The sequence below is a fragment of the Monodelphis domestica genome, chromosome 1, assembly GCF_027887165.1.
Source record: "Monodelphis domestica isolate mMonDom1 chromosome 1, mMonDom1.pri, whole genome shotgun sequence".
NCBI lineage: Eukaryota > Metazoa > Chordata > Mammalia > Didelphimorphia > Didelphidae > Monodelphis > Monodelphis domestica.
Genome location: NC_077227.1, coordinates 305,962,289 through 305,982,515, shown reverse-complemented (window position 1 = coordinate 305,982,515; position 20,227 = coordinate 305,962,289). Strand labels below are relative to the sequence as shown.

At 34.3% G+C, this 20,227-nt stretch overlaps 1 protein-coding gene across 6 annotated transcripts in view; it reads right to left on the bottom strand.

The window, feature by feature from the left end:
- TXNDC16 (thioredoxin domain containing 16) overlaps window positions 1-20,227 on the bottom strand; it is a 148,131-nt gene that overhangs the window by 121,720 nt on the left and 6,184 nt on the right. For 5 of the 6 annotated variants that reach the window (XR_008915039.1, XM_016426324.2, XM_056811096.1 and 2 more), the window contains exons 2-5: window positions 9,417-9,532; window positions 2,500-2,610; window positions 1,701-1,899; window positions 313-386 (exon numbers count right to left, since the gene is read on the bottom strand). Coding sequence is in view for 5 of the 6 variants with exons in the window: in XM_016426324.2 (XP_016281810.2) it covers window positions 313-386; window positions 1,701-1,872 (246 nt within the window). In the remaining variant the exon portion in view is untranslated. Of the gene's footprint in view, window positions 1-312; window positions 387-1,700; window positions 1,900-2,499; window positions 2,611-9,416; window positions 9,533-10,632; window positions 10,729-20,227 lie in introns of those variants that run through there. The other variant, XM_056811094.1, reaches the window with a different exon arrangement.

Below are 20,227 nucleotides of genomic sequence, written 5' to 3'. Positions count from 1 at the left end.
GTCTAAGGTGGAAGGTAAGGGTTTAAAAAAAGAAAAAAGAAAAGAAAAAAGCTAAACTAAAGATAGATGACCAGAGACCTACTTAAAACAGCACAATTTACATAAGATACATCCTACATATGGAAATTTTGATGAATACCCTTGTCTGTGCTTCTATTTTCTGAAATATGGAGGAAAGTTTATTTCTATACTCTAGAGAATTTGTAAAAAAAACAGCAATAGTGAAAAAATCTGTTTAGATTCTCAGTCTTAAGGCAACAGATAAATGTAAAACAATAGTGATCACATAATAAAAATATTGGGTTTTTTTACCTTTGCAACTGAAATCCCATAATTATGAAGAGGTTCAGCTGCTTTTTTCAATTCTTCAGGAAATACCATAATATCTGGATAAATTCAAATAAGGACATGAAAATATTTTCTAATATTATTTGCCTCTTACAGGTTAACTTTTAAAATGCAAGAAAAATTATCCAAATACAGAGCCTTACATCCACATATAAAAATTATACTTGTTGGTCCAACAAATAATATACAAAGTACACTGAACATTTTAAAGTACTGCTTCATATATGGTATGTTGCAGCTATTATTTTTCTTTCAAAAAATCTTTAGCTTAGTATTGAAAACTCAGTACTTTAGTATACTCATTGTCTTTTCTGGGTTGTTACCGATGAAAAAATTCACCATCTTGATGCCAACTTTCTGGTGATTGCCCTGTTTCAAACTTACTTAGGCTGATCCTTGAAGGACAAATAGAAAGTTCACGACTGGTCTTGTACTCAAGCAATTCTGTTTTGTACTCAAGCAATTCCAGAGCATTGGAACAGCCAATGAAAAAGATAAACAGTATGAACTTGAAAAACAACAAGTATTCTGATTTATATCATTCTTTAACCCTATGTAGTTGCAAATATTATCCTCATTTTACAGAAGAGGAAATTAAGGCTAAGGAAAGTTAAGTAAAATACCCAATAGTTGATATCATTTGATAAGTATCTGAGTCAGATTTCAGACCCAGATCTCCTAACTCCAATCATTGTAGCCAATGTCATGCTGCCTCTCATTATTCAAGCCAGAGTTTCTTCCCTATCACAATGAGAATTTAGTCAGATTTTGATGTAAAAAGGCACACAGAGGCAAAAATACATTAATTCATCATTTGACAGGAGTTCTTAGCCCTCTAAAAATTTGCATACAAAACTACTCACATGATACTTTTAAAATAAATTTTTTTATCACTTTTTCCCCTTTTTTTGCAATTACAAGCAGGGATCAATTTAAACCGTAAGCAGAAATGAGAATTGACTTCATCAATAATAGCAAAAATAGTATCTCTAAAATGATGAAATAATACTAAGAATACGATTAATTCCATAAATTAATTATATTTTATGATTAATAGTGTTGCCAGAGAAGAATATATACAAAAAATTAATAAACTCAATTCTAAATTTTAGCAAAAGAAAAGAAATCTTTTTCAAACATTACCACAGATTTAAAAAATATGAAAATAAATGATAATGTAGCTATTCAGAAAACATAGTATAAAATTTTTAATATTTTTCATTATATTGCAGTTGCAACTAAATTATTTTGATTAATTATTGTAGTAATAAGACTTTACTACTGAAAAACAGCTTGCTTAGGAAGCAAAACAAGTATGTAAACATAAATTGTACTTTAAAAAAAATACTAACCATCTTGACTAAAATAAACCAGGGAAGTTTTTCCTGTCTGCAAAATGCTGAAATGTTCCTGAAGGCTTAGCTCCATTAAAGTGTTTCTATTTTTTGCAATAGATCTAGAAAACACACATATCAGCATAAAAAAGATGCTGTATATCCAAATGCTTAATCTGAAAGCCATCATCAACTAAAGATGTAAATGAAGCAGAATCTGAAAGAGAAAAAAATATGGGATTACCTTTGCTTCTTATAAACTGGTTTTAGTCCAACATTAATTTTAATAATTTCATTTTATTGTGTCTCTATTAGTTATCAATGTAGCCTAACATAACATTTCTTTGTTAATGCCACTGATTTCTGAAGCTTATAACAGACTTCAAGTACAAATTATCAGGAAAATACTTTCTTGAGATAATCACTAAAACTTGAAGAAGTATTATTAAAGGAGTAAATTAAATTAAATTTCAGTGAAGACTTTTGGCATTACACAATCAAATTTTTTTTTAAATGGCATTATACTGAAAATTTCAAATCTGACTCTAAACAGTTAAATGGCTAAATATTCAAAGAATTACTTCATGGACTTTACATAGAAAAAAAAGTGCATAGAATCTGGTCCAATCACAGCTGAATTTCCTAAAGTATATGTGAAAATAATACATGAAACTAGATTTTAAATTTGCTTGACATTTGCATTGATTTAAGATATTTTTATACTCTGAACTCATTGAATGCTTTATGCTACATCCATCTCAATCTATGTTCTCCACCAATACTTATTTGCCAAGTCTTCCCACCTTTATATACTTACTTCTTTCCTGTCCCTAATAAATGCAAGTTATCCTTGTCCTTCAAAGTCTTAATCTTCAAATTTATACCAAACAAATCTCTTTCATTAATTTTTTCCAATGATAGTCTACATCTTATGAAGAAAAAGAAAAATATTTCAGAAAATTCATACAAATCTTAAGTATCTTCTCAGCAGATCAAATTTTAGCTATTTGTTTACTATACATGGAAAACCTTTAGGAAATAACTGTACTCGAAGCATGTAAGTATGAAACAAATAGAGAAAAACCCATGTCAGAATTTCCTGGGAAAGGGAATTGGTTGCTACTTATGTTAATTTACAAAATTAGTCAAAAATGCTAAGGTATTATTTAATAAAATTGGGTAAAATGTGAAAATCATATGACCAGAGATATATGAAATCTAGATCTAGGAAACAACAGATCAAGAATTAGCAAGAACCTCAGAGGCCTAATTCTCTCATTTTACATCAGGAGTAGAATATAGTTCAACTTTCTCATTTTACACAAGGAAACTAAAAGATCATTAAAGACAAAATTCAAAACAGAATTACAAAGTTAGGCTTTAAGGACACTGGAAGGGAAAACAATGTGATTTTTTTTTAAAGAACACTAGCTTAATGTAGTATGTTACATAATTCAATTTCTGGCTCTTCATTTACTCACTATATGTGACTTTGGACAAGTATATAGGCTTCCCTTATCTATCAAATAGGGAGTTTAGATTAGGTAATCTCTGATGTCCCTTTAAATTCAAAACCTATTTTTACAAAGGAGCAAATCAAGGCCCATAGAATAGAAGTTATTTGCCAAGATCTGCATTTTTGTTGTAATGCTATCCTGTTTGAGAAGTTATAACAATCTAAGAGGAATCAAAGATTAAGGATCTCAAGAAAAATAATTTTGGTATTACCTCAAACTATATTTTATTTTATTTTTTGTTTTATTCTAAGCTTTTTAAAAATCAATTACATGTAATAGCAAGTTTCTATATAAGTTTTCTACAGTTATATTATCCAAATTGTCTCCCTCTCTCCCTTCTATCCTTCTGTCTTCCCACAGCAGGCAAGCAATTCGATCTGGATTACTCATGAGCTATCATGCAAAACATATTTCCATATTTTGTGGAATAAAAATTAGTAATTAATAGTGTATTATTCACAATTATGGTTAGCATTAGAATTAGGAGCAACAGTGATGATTTCTAATCAATTATCCCTGTAATTCTCCTTTATAAATTAGTTCAACTAGGTCCTTCAGGGAAGAGATAAAGGTAAGCCCATCTCTATATAACAAATAGTAGAGATATCCTCTCCCCCCATCCAAGCCCCTTCTGATTCTTAGTACTTCTTTAAAAGCATCCACCAAACACCTTTCCTTTTCTTTGTTAATGTTTTTTCAATTGACTTGCAATCAGCATTTCAAGAGTTAATAAAATGAAGTCTTATGTAAAATTACAGTATCAAAGAGTCCAATGAGGAGGTGATGGAACCTAGAATATACAGTAAAACTCCTATCTAGAAAATTGTTGCAAAGACTCTGGTCTTGCACATTCCTGAATTATGACTAAAATGGAGAAGGTGTTAATTTTAGAAAAATTCTCATAATTCAAAGAGAGCTGGGAACCAAAAAGGAGGTATGTCAGATAAGAAACCAATGATTCAAACACAGGTGGTGGTTAACTCAAGGAATCATTGTACAGATTTCCTATAAAATAAGGATTCTTTTTGTAGGTCAATGGACATGGCTGAGGTAAAACCCAGAAATGTTCCTTGTTGTCAGCTTTTTCTCTAATAAAGGCCACTCTCTGACACCATCTTATCTAAGTCTCCTCTCTGCTTATTAGAGTGATTTTGGGGGGTGCTAGGCGCCAAAAAAAACCCACTCCACAAAATATTGTTCATTTTTGTAAGAGAGCATACCCCCAAAATAAAAACTCAAATAAACTAAAGTGAAAAATCACATACTTTGATCTGCATTCTGACTTCAAGAGTTCTTTCTCTGAAGGTGAATAGCATTCTTTGTCATAAGTTCCTCAGAATTATCCTGGAATATTGTATTGATGAAAGTAGCTTAGTCTTTCGACAGTATTGCTGTTACTGTGTATATTGTTCTTCTGGTTCTGCTTATTTTGCCTTGTATCAGTTTATATAGGTCTTTCCAGTTATTTCTCAAGTCATCTTGCTCAACATTTCTTACAGCACAATAGTATTGCATTACCACCATATACCATGATTTGTTCAGTCATTTCCCCAAGTGACATTCAATTTCCAATTCTTAGCCATCACAAAAAGAGCTGCTATAAATATTTTTATACAAGTATGCCCTCCCCCCTTTTTTAAAATCTCAGAATGCAGACCTAGAAGTAGTACTATATCAAAGGGTATACATTGTTTTATAGCACCTCAAACTATATTTTAATGCAGAAATAATTAAAACTACTTAAGCAATTGAGCATAGTAGCCTAGTGTTCAACAAAACCACTCAACAAAAAATGTCAAGGAAACTGAAAAGCAATTTGGCAGTAAGTTGGCTTTGATCAATATTTTGCACCATATATCAAAATAAACTCCAAATGGATAAGTAATAATGTTCCATCACACGCACACACACACACACACACACACACACACACACACACACAAAAGATTGGGGGGCAGCTGGGTAGCTCAGTGGATTAAGAGCTAGACCTTAAAGACAGGAGGTCCTAGGTTCAAATCTGGTCTCAGACACTTCCTACCTGTGTGACCCTAGGCAAGTCACTTAATTTCCATTGCCTAGCGCTCACCTCTTCTGCCTTAGAACCAATACCCAGTATTGATTCTAAGGTGAAAGCTAAGACTATAGACTTTCAGATTTATGGTTAGAGGAAAATTATTAAATGAACATGACATATATACGTTCTTAAAAAATAAATAAATTACTTCAAATACTTGATATTTAGAAGTTTTTGCACAAAATCAATAAATAGTTATTAAGTGCCAATTACTGTGCTAAGTGCTAGGAATACAAAGTATATTCAAGAGGCTTACATTCTGTAAATGTAACTATAATAAAGAGAAGCTGTCTAAAAAGAAAAACACTTCATATTAAATATCTCTGATAAAGACCAAGTCGAGATATATAAAGAATTGGGGGGCAGCTGGGTGGCTCAGTGGATTGAGAGTCAGGTCCAGAGATGGAAGGTCCTGGGTTCAAATCTGGTCTCAAACACTTCCTAACTATGTGACCCTGGGCAACTCACTTGACCCCCATTGCCTAGCCCTTACCACTCCTCTGCCTTAGAACCAATACCCAATATTGATCCTAAGATGGAAGGTAAGGGTTAAAAAAAATAAAAGTACCCCAAAGAGATAATAAGGAAAAAGACTTGTACAAGAATATTCATAGTTGCACTCTTTGTGGTGGCCAAAAACTGGAAAATGAGGGGATGCCCTTCAATTGGGGAATGGCTGAACAAATTGTGGTATATGTTGGTGATGGAATACTACTGTGCTAAAAGGAATAATAAAGTGGAGGAATTCCATGGAGACTGGAACAACCTCCAGGAAATGATGCAGAGCGAAAGGAGCAGAACCAGGAAATCATTATACACAGAGACTGATACACTGTGGTACAATTGAAGGTAATGGACTTCTCCATTAGGATCAATGCAATATCCCTGAACAAACTGCGGGGATCTAAAAAACACTTTCCACAATCAGAAGATAAACTGTGGGAGTAAAAATACCGATGAAAAGCAACTGCTTGACTACAGGGGTTGAGGGAATATGACTGAGGAGAGACTCTAAATGAACATCCTAGTGCAAATATCAACAACATGGAAATGGGTTCGAATCAAGAACACATGTGATACCCAGTGGAATCATGCATCGGCTATGTGAGAGGTGGGGGGGAGGGGATGTAAAGAAAATGATCTTTGTTTCCAATGAATAATGTTTGGAAATGACCAAATAAAATAATGTTTAAAAAAAAGAATAACAAATTTGAAGGTGTTTAAATCCTAAAAATAAAAAAAAATTAAAGAATTGATATGTGGTCAAAAGATACAAAGAATTTTCTAAGGAAAATTTCACAGACTTTTGAAAGAATATTCCAAATCATCAATAAGGGAAAAGTCACACCCATTATAAAGACAAAACAGACAAAGGACAAAAATGATAAATAACTGTGGAAAGACAAGCACACTAATTCACTGGGTAGTGTTATCACAGTAGCGCTATGCACTGGTCCAACCATCTAGAAAACAATTTGGAATTATGAGAAGTTATCAAACTATTATTTAAAAGTGACTCAACTATGACCTAGCAATTCCACTACAGAGCATGCACCCTTGTCCAGGTCAGCTCTAAAAAAAAAAAATTATTGAGTATAAAGACTCATATAATCAATCCCTTTAATAAAAATATAACTACTCTTCCCAAGTAAAAGCAGTTCCTCAGATACTTAAAAAGCAGTTCATAAAAGTAAAAACAAATAAAGAGCCTCTGACAAATAAATCCTACAGCTAGGGAGGTTTCCTGGGATCTCATTACCACTAAAATGTTGAAAAAAACATTTTTATATTCTTGTGAAAGATCTCAAAAGTATCCACAACTTATATAGAAATACTTTTTTGTGAGATTTCAGTGGTTGAGCATTTTGCTCAAAATGTAATGCATTTTGCCCATTATCACCTCTACTATTTAACATTGTACTAGAAACACTAGCAGTAGCAATTAGAGAAGAAAAAGAAATCAAAGGTATTAAAATAGGCAATGAGGAGATACTATTTGCAGATGATAATATGATGGTCTACTTAAAGAATCTTAGAGAATCAACTAAAAAGCTAGTGGAAATAATCAGCAACTTTAGCAAAGTTGCAGGATACAAAATCCACATAAGTCATCAGCATTTCTATATATTTCTAACACATCTCAGCAGCAAGAATTAGAAAAAGAAATTCCATTTAAAATCACCCTAGACAATATAAAATACTGAGGAATCTATCTGCCAAGACAAACACAGGAACTATATGAACACAACTATGAGACACTCTCCACACAATTAAAACTAGATCTAAACAATTGGAAAAATGTCAATTGCTCGTGGGCAGGACAAGCTAACATAATAAAAATGAAAACCCTACCCAAATTAATTTACTTATTTAGTGCCATATGCACTGAACTACCAAAAAACTTTTTTACTGAATTAGAAAAAAACAAAGTTCATCTGGAAGAACAAAAGATCAAAGATATCTAGGGAAATAATGAAAAAAAAATGTGAAGGAAGGTGGCCTTGCAGTCCCAGATCACAAACTATACTATAAAGCAGTGGTCATCAAAACCATATGGTACTGGGTAAGAGATAGAAAGGGGGACCAGTGGAATAGGCTTGGGGTAAGTGACCTCAGCAAGACAGTTTATGATAAGCCCAAAGATCCCAGCTTTTGGGACAAAAATCCACTATTTGATAAAAAACTGCTAGGAAAATTGAAAGACAGTATGGGAGAGATATGGTTTGGATCAACATCTCACACCTTACACCAAGATAAACTCAGAATGGGTGAATGACTTGAATATAAAGAAGGAAACTATAAGCAAATTAGGTGAACACAAAATAGTATACATGTCAGATCTTTGGGAAAGGGAAGATTTAAAAAACAAGCAAGAGTTAGAAAAAACCACAAAATGTAAAATAAATAATTTTGATTACAACAAATTAAAAAGTTTTTGTACAAACAAAACCAATGCAACTAAAATTAGAAGGGAAGCAACAAACTGGGAAACACTCTTCATAACAAAAACCTCTGACAAAAGTCCGATTACTCAAATTTACAAAGAGCTAAATCAATTGTACAAAAAAATCTCCATTCTTCAATTGATAAATGGGTAAGGACCATAAATAGGCAATTTTCAGTTAAAGAAATCAAAGTTATTAATAAGCACATGAAAAAGTGTTCTAAATCTCTTATAATCAGAGAAATGAAAATCAAAACAACTCTGATCACCACACACCTAGCAGATTGGTTAACATGACAGCAACAGAAAATAATGAATGTTGGAGGGGATGCAGCAAAGTTGGGACATTAATGCATTGCTGGTGGAGTTGTGAATTGATCCAACCATTCTGGAAGACAATTTGGAACTATGTCCAAAGGGCGCTAAAAGATTCTCTGCCCTTTGATCCAGCCATAGCACTGCTGGGTTTGTACCCCAAAGAGATAATAAAGAAAAAGACTTGTACAAGAATATTCATACCTGTGCTCTTTGTGGTAGCAAAAAATTGGAAAATGAGGGGATGTCCTTCAATTGGGAAAATGGCTGAACAAATTGTGGTATATGTTGGTGATGGAATACTATTATGCTCAAAGGAACAATAAAGTAGAGGAATTCCATGTGAACTGGAAAGACCTCTAGGAATTGATGCAGAGTGCGAGGAGCAGAACCAGGAGAAAAATGTACACAGAGACTGATAAACTGTGGTATAATCGAATGTAATGGACTTCTCCATTAGTGGAAATGCAGTTATCCTGAACAACCTGGAGGGATCTACTAGAAAGAACACTATCCATATTCAGAGGAAAAACTGTGAGAGTAAAAACACAGAAGGAAAACAACTGATTGATTACATGGGTCGAGGGGGATATGATTGGGGATATAGACTCTAGATGAACATCCTAGTGCAAACAACAACATGGAAATAGGTTCTGATCAAGGACACATGTAATACCCAGTGGAATTGCTCGTGGGCTATAGAAAGGGTTGGGGGAGGGGATGGAGGGAAAGAATATGATTCTTGTAACCAAGGAATAATGTTCTAAATTGACTAAATAAAATTAAAATTTAAAAAAAATACTATCCCATGAAAAAAAATAAAGTTACATTGTTTGAAAAAACATGTAATGCATTTTAAAAGGTACTGACTATCCTTTACTTACTCTTGGTTGATAATGGTGGAATTGGAATCTGAAAACTTAGGTTCAAATTTTGCCTCAGCTACTTAGTATCTGTATGATCATAGACCAGGTTCAAATTCTTCAAGCAACAGTTTCATCTGTAAGATGGAGATAACAACAATTTTATTACCTACCTCATGATGTGTGAGAAAAGTTCTTTGTAAACCTAACAGCAGTAAAGAAATGAATAATTATTACTAATGTCAGTTCTACAGATCTAATGTTACAGGAAAAAAAAGAAAACATTTTATCCAACATTTCTGAGAAATGACCCAAAATTTCCAAAATTCGACCTATCAGCAATAGAGAGCATTAATGGTTTTAGTATGAAGAGAAGAGAAATGCAAAAGCTTTTGTCATCTAAACAAAGAGCTGCCATTCTATTGAAATGTTCTAGACCAACAACAGCTTTACATTTTAGAACCTGTACAATTTTAAAGTCTCTCTATTAAAAGAGACTGACTTAAGATAGAAATTAAGTTAAGAGACTAAACTATCACTCTTTGCTGAGGATATGATGGTCTACTTAAAGAATCTTAGAGAATCAACTAAAAAGCTAGTGGAAATAATTAACAACTTTAGCAATGTTGCAGGATACAAAATAAACCCACATAAGTCATCAGCATTTCTATATATTTCCAACACAAATCATCAGCAAAAGTTAAAAAGAGAAATTACATTTAAAATCACCCTAGACAATATAAAATATTTAGGAATGTACTTGCCAAGACAAACACAGGAAATTATAGGAACACAACTACAAAACACTTTCCACACAATTAAAACTAGATCTAAATAATTGGAAAAAAAATTAATTGCTCATAGGTAAGACAAGCTAATATGATAAAAGTGACAATCCTACCCAAATTAATTTACTTAGTCAATGCTATACCTATCAAACCATCAAGAAACTTTTTTATGGAATTAGAAAAAATGATAACAAAGCTTACAACATGGAAATACGTTCTGATCAAGGACACATGTAATACCCAATGGAATTGCACGTGGGCTACAGGAAGGGTTGAGGGAGGGGATGGAGGGAAAGAATATGATTCTTGTAACCAAGGAATAATGTTCTAAATTGAGTAAATAAAATTAAAATTAAAAAAAGATACCATCCCATGAAAAAATAATAAAGTTACATTGTGTGAAAAAACATGTAATGCATTTTAAAAGGTATTGATTATCCTTTACTTACTCTTGGTTGATAATGGTGGAATTGGATTCTGAAAACTTATGTTCAAATTTTGCCTCAGTTACTTAGTATCTGTATGATCATAGACCAAGCAAGAGACAAGGAATATTACAAAATGTAAAATGAATGATTTTGATTACATTAAATTAAAAAAAAAGTTTTGTACAAACAAAACCAATGCAATTAAAATTAGAAAGGAAGCAACAAACTGAGAAAAAATCTTTGACGAAAACCTCTGACAAAGGTCTAATTTCTCAAATTTATAAGGAGCTAAATCAATTGTAAAAAAAAAAAAAATCAAGCCATTCCCAAATTGATAAAAGGACAAGGGACATGAATAGGCAGTTTTCAGATAAAGAAATCAAAGCTATCAATAAGCACATGAAAAAGTGCTCTAAATCCCTTATAATTAGAGAAATGCAAATCAAAACAACTCTGAGGTACTACCTCACCCCTAGCAGACTGGTCATTATGACAGCAAAGGCAAATAATAAATGTTGGAGGAGATGTGGTGGCAAAACTGGGATGCTAATACATTGCTGGTAGAATTGTAAATTGATCTAACAATTCTAGAAGATAATTTGGAATTATGCCCTAAGGGCTTTGAAAGATTGCATGCCCTTTGATCCAGCCATATCATTGCTGTGTTTGTACACATGTAAAACCCGGTAGAATTGCTCTACAGCTCCAGGAGGGAGGAGAGAAGGGAAAGAATGTGAATCATGTAAACATGGAAAAATATTCTCAATTAATTAATTAAATTTTTAAAAAGAAATTTTTTAAAAGAAATTAAGTTTCAAAATTCCCTCTTTTGAGAGGAAAAAATATAAATATTCATTGTTGAGGTCTCAGAAATCACCTATTTAATTCTCAAATCACTTAGTATTTTATCAACAAAAATGAGGAAGAAACAATAAACTCAGTAACTATAGAATGAAAAAGTAAAAAGAAATTTCTTAACTACAAAATAAATAAATAATTTCAATGAGTCCATTGATCAAGGCACTGATAGGAATTATAATGATGCAATTAGAAAACAGAAATAAGTAAAGATAAATAATTGGAGAGATATTAAGTGGTCAGTTGAGTAATGCCAATACAATAAAAATGAGAAAACTATTTAAATTACTTTACAAATTGAGTCTCACAGCAATTATATTGCCAAAGATTACAGAGAAGAGAAAGAGGAAAAAGAGGAGGGGAAGGATAAAAGAGCAGAAGGAGGAAGAGAGACTATTCTAGGGGAAAAGGTCAAGAATAAAGAGGAAGGAGAGGGAGAAGGAGAAGTAAGAAGACAACCTAGCAGCAATAGATCTTAAAATACAAAGACACTGATATTCAAAACTATCAAACACAGGTTACCAAAATGAAAAGTAGGTCAATAGAGCACATTAGGTACAGGACATACAGAAGGAATATAGCAGAATAGTGTTTAATAAACCCTATTTACCCAACCCTAAATTCTCTTCTAACCTCCAATATGTCACCTCACCAACCACCTCTTAGATATTTTTTAGACATCTCAATTCATGTCCAAAACAGAATGTCTTATCATCCTCTTCATCAAATACTCTCACTATTACAACTTCCCTATTATCATCATCAGGAAATACCACCATCTTCCCAGTCACTTAGGATTGTAATCTCAAGGTTACTTATTCACTTCACATGTCTAATATGCTACAAAGTCTTATTTACACCTTCACACCTATTCTTGTGTACTTCCCTCCACTCATATAACCATGCAAAAATTAAATTAGTCTCTAATAACAAAATATTATATTTTATGAGGTTTATTAAGGATTATTGGAAATCAAGGAATAAAGAAAATACAAAATAAGAAAACCACGTGCCATGGGCCAATTAGCCCATTCAAAGCTTACTGCATTATTGCAATGGCTGAGCAGAGCAAGTGAGAGCATAGAAAAAAGAGAGGTAGGCATTACTGCCAGTTAAAATACTAATTGTGATCTCGCCCAGGTGGAGACTCGGGTAATTATAGGGAATTCTGGGAAATGCCAAGGACTTCTGGGGATTGAAGTCTAGGGTTCAAATCTCCATTTTTACAATTCCCCCCCCCCCCCAGGGCCCAAGGAAGACTAGTCTCTCCAATGGGTCTTGTAAACATACCAGCTAGGAAATTACAATTATTTGAGGATAAGAGGAAAAGAGAACAAAACCAATGATTACTAGGTGGTTGACAAAAAGCCAATTAGGGGGCAGTCCCCTTTGGCATAAGAGTATACATACAAAACAAATGCATTCAAACCCCACAGAGTTCAAATCACCACATCCCAAAGTTCACTCTAGATCTTCTGATGCAGTGTGTGGTCTGTGGAGGCATCTTCACAGTGTCTTCTCCAAACAGTTCACTTTCTGGATTTGGAGAGATAGCATGTTTCTTAACCTAAAATTTCTCTCAAAAGGAATTTAAGCTTTGCAATTTAAAATAATATTTTATATATTCCCCCCTGAAGGGGGTGACTGAAAAACACAGGGATCATTTAGGCATTCATGGCTGAATTAGGAGGTATATGAATCACTTGGTAAGAGAAATAAAAAACATCAAAAAATCCAAATTAAAAAAAGATAATTTCTGGATGAAATATAGACGATCAAGGTCTTACGTGTAAAGATTCTAAGTAATGTAAAAAATAGACTCAAACGCTGGACTTCAATCCCCAGAAGTCCTTGCTCCACTTCCCCAGAATGCTTTGAATTCTCACATGGGCTGAGATCGAGAAGGTATTTAACCTGATTACAAAGGTTTTGGGGCTCTTTTGGACTTCTGTTTTTGGAGCAGACGTGAGGTTATCTTGTCTAGGCCTCTGGCCTAGGCACGTGTTTTTTCTCATTCTGTATTTTCTTTAATCTTTAACCTTTAATAAACCTCTAACATTATAATACTCCTTGCAGAGAGAAACTAATTTCTACCTGCCTCAGTTGCCTCAGTCTCCCCTAAATTTTAATCTTTACAGTTTTGGTGACCTAATGGGAAAAAAAAAAACTCTCAATCTTCTGATTTCTTTTCTGATCTTTAGTTCAGCTTTTAATATCTAGTGCCTAGAAAAAATTTTGAGCCACATTTCTCTGGCCGAGGTTTTTTTTTTTACCCTCGCAAAGCTGCTGCTTGTTCCAGCCATTAGATAGCTCCCCCACCCAGCTTGGCCGGCCGGCAACTTCTCTGTTCCTGCCTGCAGTCCCTGATCCAGACCTGTTGCATTTGCCGCCCACCTGGCCCCTGGCTGCTCCGCTCTGCCTGTCTGCCTGCTGCCGCCATCAGACTGGTGAAGTGGATGGCTGCTTCTCCCTGCCTGCTCACCTGCCCACCCCGGCTGCCTGCTTCTGCTCCTGGCCCTGCTTGCCCCAATCCTTGTTCAACGCAGATCGCTCAGGACTCATTTCTACCAGCTGTTAACAAAATGGGGGGTATTGGCTCCACATGGGCGGCCTGGGCTCCACATGGACTGGGGCAGGAGGAGGGATGGTAGCAGGGGAGAGAGAAAAAGGGAGATAGAAGAAACAGACTTTTCAAACAGAAACTTAAAGAGCAATGGGCTGTTTAAAAGGATACCTTTTGATTGTTCTGGTAATCTCATTGATTTCACCTGTGTGCCAGAAGAAAGATTCAGCCCAAAGATTCAACTTTGGGGAGGCAAATGGGTGGCTCAGCAAACTGAGAGCCAGGCCTAAAGACATGGGGTCCTGGGTTAAAATCTGGCCTCAGATACTTCCCAGCTGTGGGGTGCTGGATGGGTCCCTTAACCCCCATTGCCTAGCCCTTACCACTCTGCCTTCGGACAATAGACATTTAAATGGATAATTAAAAACAAACAAACAAAAAAAAAACCAAGAAACTTTAAATACTGGAGGTTATGATTTTAAGGCATGTCAGACTCCAATGGTTTATAAAAATCTCTGTATTCTATTGCATTTTTCCTGATTTTTTGTTTAAGGTTTAACTTTGTGATTTTAAATTCCAATATTATTCTGTTATACTGTTCATTTAATGTACTGAGTTTTAAAATTCTGTTGTTTTTCCCCTATAACTGTGCTGAACAAATATTAATAATTAAGCTGATATAAGAAAAAAATAGCTTTTTTTCTATTTTGCTTTTGTAAATTGTCACATAGAGGCAGAACTGGTTACAATTGCTATAACAACCTTTAGAAAATTAATGTGTTAATTATCTCAACTGATTTTAAGGGTTTTTTAAATATGATTTTTGTAATTTTTTTTAACAATCTCTGGTCATTTTTGCCTGCCCCTAACATGAGGTGTAAGGCTCATTCTAGTAGCTGAAGTGAAATACATTTTATAACCCCCAACCTTCCTGCATTTCTAAATATGTGAATGGAAGTTGGGGCAGTTAATCTCAGGGCATTTGTACCCCTAAAAAGCCTCCAAAAAAGGAGCATCCCTTTATTTATACTCTTCAGCTCACTATTTTACTTCCACCAGAATGATATATAGATTTCTTGATTATGTTCTTAACCCAAGATGAGTTTTACTTTGTTTAAAAATATGTTTATTAACAAGGTTGAAAGATTGCTACGTTTGTAAAAAAAAAATGTGTGACAAATGTCCATCAATTCATAGGTTTTTTAAAATGCCATGCAGCAACTTGTGTGAAATATGATAGTGTGTTTGTTTGCTATTATAATTAACTGGGCTATTGAGAATTTGGGGGATATTGATAACCACATATTTGTAATACTGTTCAATTCATTTGTCATACTCACAGTAGAGCATGGCCAGATATTAAGAGGAAATGGATCTCATTTTTGGTGAGAAAGCCTTGTATTTTATATTTTCTTAGCTGACACAGTGTGTCAATGATTATAAGCTACATTTTTGAATTTTTTTAAGATTTTTATTATATTTTTCTTGCATGTGCAATATACTATTTGTTTTTTTCTCTCTCTCCTTTTATATTTGAAGCACATGTCACCAGCATTAAGATTTTCTTTAAGCTTTTGATTTTTCAGTACTACAAGTTTAAGATACATTTGCTAATGCATACCCTAAAAAGCTTGTGACTATAAAAATGATACCACTAATTATTTTAAAAATTATAGGACTTTGCTTAATGATTCTGTCTGATTCCAGGACAAGATATACACAACAGAGCCATTGCACAGGGCCAAAAAAAACCCAATCCAGGATGGATTCATGCACTTCTAGGCCAATGCAAAGGTCTTGAACCTAGTGTGAAGACTCGAGGTTACTGTGTTTAACATTGTTAGACATAGGCTTTCCTTGTGTCCACACTCACTCTGAAAATACTCACAGATGACTATCCCCAAAACCTTGGCTCATATAATTTGGTCCCCTTTTCTGCCTCTCATAATGTGGTACCTTTCTGTAGTCCTGGCTACTGACTAGGTAAATGCCTCATTGCTTAGATCATTTTGATTGGGCCCTGATTGAAGGACCTGTTATAGATTTATTTTCTTTTTACTTGGAATTTTACACATAAGACTTTGATTGTCTATATTTTCATCCAGAAATCTTTCTTATTTTGGATTTTTCTGATATCCTTTTAATATCTCTTGCCAATTGATTCATATACCTCATACCTCAGCCATGCATCCCTAAGTGATCCTTTTTTTTTTCAATCACCCTCTTAACGGGGGAATGTAAAAATATCATTATTTAAATTGCAAAGTTTAAATTCCTTTTGAGAAGAATTTTAGGTAAAGAAGATGCTACCTCTCTGAATCCAGAACTGAACTGTTGGAGAAGATACTATGAAGAAGCCTCCAGACCAGCCAGCTGCACAAAAAATTGAACTTTGGGTGTGGTTGATTGAACATTTATTTGTATGTATACTTTTATGCCAAAGGGGACTGCCCCCTAACTGGCTTTTTGTCAATGCGTTCAGCAATTATTGGTTTTATTCTTTTTTTTTCTCTTATCCTCAAATTATTGTAATCTTTAAATTGATTATGTTTTCATGATCCTTTGGGAAAAAATATTATTTTTTTCAAACGATCAAACTGGGGATTGTAAAAAATAGACTCGAACTCTGGACTTCAATCCCCAGAAGTCCTTGCTCCACTTCCCCAGAATGCTTTGAATTCTCACATGGGCTGAGATCGAGAAGGTATTTAACCTGATTACAAAGGTTTTGGGGCTCTTTTGGACTTCCATTTTTGGAGCAGACGTGGCTCTTCCATGATGTGAGGTTATCTAGGCCTCTGGCCTAGGCACATGTTTTTTCTTATTTTGCATTTTCTTTCATCTTTAACTTTTAATATAAATATAATCTAAATAAATAAAATAAATCTAAATAAATAAATAAATAAAATAAATCTAAAAATATAATACTCCTTGCAGAGAGAAACTAATTTCTACCTTCCTCAGTTGCCTCAGTCTCCCCTAAATTTTAATCTTTACAGTAAAGGAAAAATAAATCTATAATACATCCTTGAATCAGGGCCCAATTAAAATGATTTAAGCAATGATGCATTTACCCAGTCAGTAGCCAGGACTATAGAAAGTTCCCACATTATGAAAGACAGAAAAGGGACTAGATTATAGGATCCAGGTAGGAGCCAAATTTGAGATACTTGTCTGTATTTTCACAAAGAGTGTGGATACAAGGAAGGCCTACATCTTAACGTATGTCAAGTGTCACAACCTCGAGTCTCACACTAGGTTCAAGTCCTTTGTATTGGCTTAGAAGTGCATCAATCCCACCTGGATTGGTTTCTTCTTTTTTTTCCTTTTTTTTTTGTTTTACCTGTGTGCTCTTTTGGCACTATTCAGGTTAAGTCTATGCTCCTTTTTTGTATACTCTTGTCCTGGAATCAGACAGAATCATTAAGCAAAGTCCCATAAATTTTCTTTCTTAAACAATCAAGGGCATCATTTTTATAATCTAAAGCTTTTTGGGTATGCATTGACATTATAGAAAATATATTTTAAACTTATATTACTGCTAAATCAAAAAAAGTTAAAATCTTTTTTAATACTGGTGACATGTGCTTCAAATACAAAAAGGAGAGAAAAAAATAAAAAACTGAAATACTATATTGTACATGCAAGAAAAAAAATAATAAAAGAGTTTTAAAATTCAAAAATATAGCTTATAATCATTGACACACAGTGCCAGTTAAGAAACTATAGAATACAAAGGTTTCTCACCAAAAATGAGATCCATTTCCTCTTTATACCTGGCCATGATCCACTGTGAGTACAAGCAAATGAATTTCACAAGGTAAGTTTGTTGTTGTTTTTTTTAATAAAGAACAATAATAGTACCACATGTAATGCACATTCAAAAAGGTATCAGTATCCCCAAAATTCACAATAGCCCAATTAATTACAATAGCAAACAAACCCACTATCATATTTTACATAAGTTGTTGTATGACATTTAAAGAACCTATGAACTGATGGATATTTGTCACAATTTTTACAGATGTAGCAAATCTTTCAACATTGGCAAATACATTTTTAAACAAAGTAAAACTTATTTGGGTCTAGAATATCATCAAGAAATCTAGATATCATTCTGGTGGAAGTAAGTGAGCTGAAGAGTTATAAATGAGAGATGCTCCTCTTTTGGGAGTCATCCAGGGGTGCCATGCCCGGGGATTAACTTCCCAGATCCTTTGGTATAAGACTGCGATATCCCATCCGTTCACATTTTTATAAACGTGGGAGGTGGGGATTATAATTGTATTTCACTTCAGCTACTAAAATGGACCTTAACTCCTGTTAGAGGCAGGCAAAATGATCAGAGTTGTTGAAAAAAATATAAAATCATGTCTAAAAGACCACTTAAAATCAATTTGAGATATTTAGCTCATTAAATTTTCCAAAGGTTGTTATACAATTTTAACCAGTTTTTATATATGGGTTTATTCAATAATATTTGTTCAGTATAGTTATAGGGGAAAAGTAACAGAATATAACAGTAGTTAAAACGCAGTACATTAAAATTATTCAGTGTAACAGAATAGTATTGAATACATTAATATATGAACTTAAAACCAACAAAATTAAATCTTAGACAAAACAATCAGCAAAATGGAATAAAATACAGAGATTTTTATAAAGCATTAGAGTCTGAAAAGCCTTAAAAATATAACCTCCAGTCTCTTTAAAGTTCATTGGGGTTTGTTTGTTTTTCATCCATTGAAATGCCTATTGTCAGAACTATGGAATTGGTTCCAAGGCAGAAGATTGGTATGGGGTAGGCAATGGGGGGGGTCAAGTGACCTGCCCAGGATCACACAGTTAGGAAGTGTCTGAGGCCAGATCTGAACCCAGGACCTCCTGTCTCTAGGCCTGGCCCTCAATCTACTGAGTCACCCAGATGCCCTCCCATAGTGAGGGTGGGTTTCTGGAATCTCAAATTGGGTAGGCCCAATTGGCATAGAGTTGCAGGGAGATGAATTTCTCTCCTGAATCTCAGATGAGATAAATAAAAGAATCAGTGCAGTCATGAAAAAACATTCTTCAAAATAGGATCTCATAGAATACGCCATACTTGTAACTTCCTGTTTGGAAAAGTTTCTTCCTTCTCCTCATCCCCTCTCCTACCCCCGTGATCCTCTGCTACGTGGAGGCTAATTATAGCCTAAGGAAAAATCACCCCCATTTTTACCAGCTAGTTTTTGATTCCGAAGACACAAGCTACCAGCAGCCTGGGTCCTGGGGCTGGTCTGGGGCGATCTGGCTCAGAGACTGGAGATCAACTGGGGCTGGGCAGGGATGGGTGCTGGGGCCGGGTGGGACCAGGAGAGCGATCTGGGTCAAGCAGGTTCAGAGCGGATGGCTGGAGGAGAACATGGATGGAGCGCAGAAGCAGGCAAGCAGGCAGCAGGAGTGAGCTGAATCAAGAGGCTCTGCTGAAAAGCCTTGGAGAAACATGGCTTAAAAAAAAAATTATCTAGGCTATCTTTAAAAAAAAATTGAGAAGTTCTCGTCCAAATCTTGTGGTTGCCAAAACTGTAAAATTTAAAAATTATATTTCTACTAATAAAAATAGTATATTTTATAAGGTTTATTAAGGATTATTAGAAATCAAGGAATAAAGAAAATACAAATAAGAAAACCACGTGCCATGGGCCGATTAGCCCATTCAAAGCTTACTTACTACATCATTGCAATGGCCGAGCAGAGGGAGCGAGGGCATAGAAGAAAGAGAGGTAGACGTTACTACCAGTTAAAATACTAATTGTGATCTCGCTCAGGTGGAGACTCAGGTGAGATTATAGGGAATTCTGGGAAATACCAAGGACTTCTGGGGATTGAAATCTAGGGTTCAAATCTCCATTTGTACAACCATCACCTTGATACAGGAGTTCATAGTATCACTCCTGGATTATTTATTTCAAGAGGCTTCTCATTAGTCTCACTGTTTCAAATCTCTCCCCATTCCATTCTCTCTCCACTCCACTGTCAGAGTGATCTTCCTAAAGTGAAGGCTAACCATGTCACCACCACCACACAACATCAAAAGATTTCAATAATTCCAAAATTACCTCCAATGTCAAATACAAAAATCCTCTCACAACCTGTTTCCTATCTTTCCAATCTTCTACTTTACTCCCTTCTACATACTCTATAATCCAATAACACTAT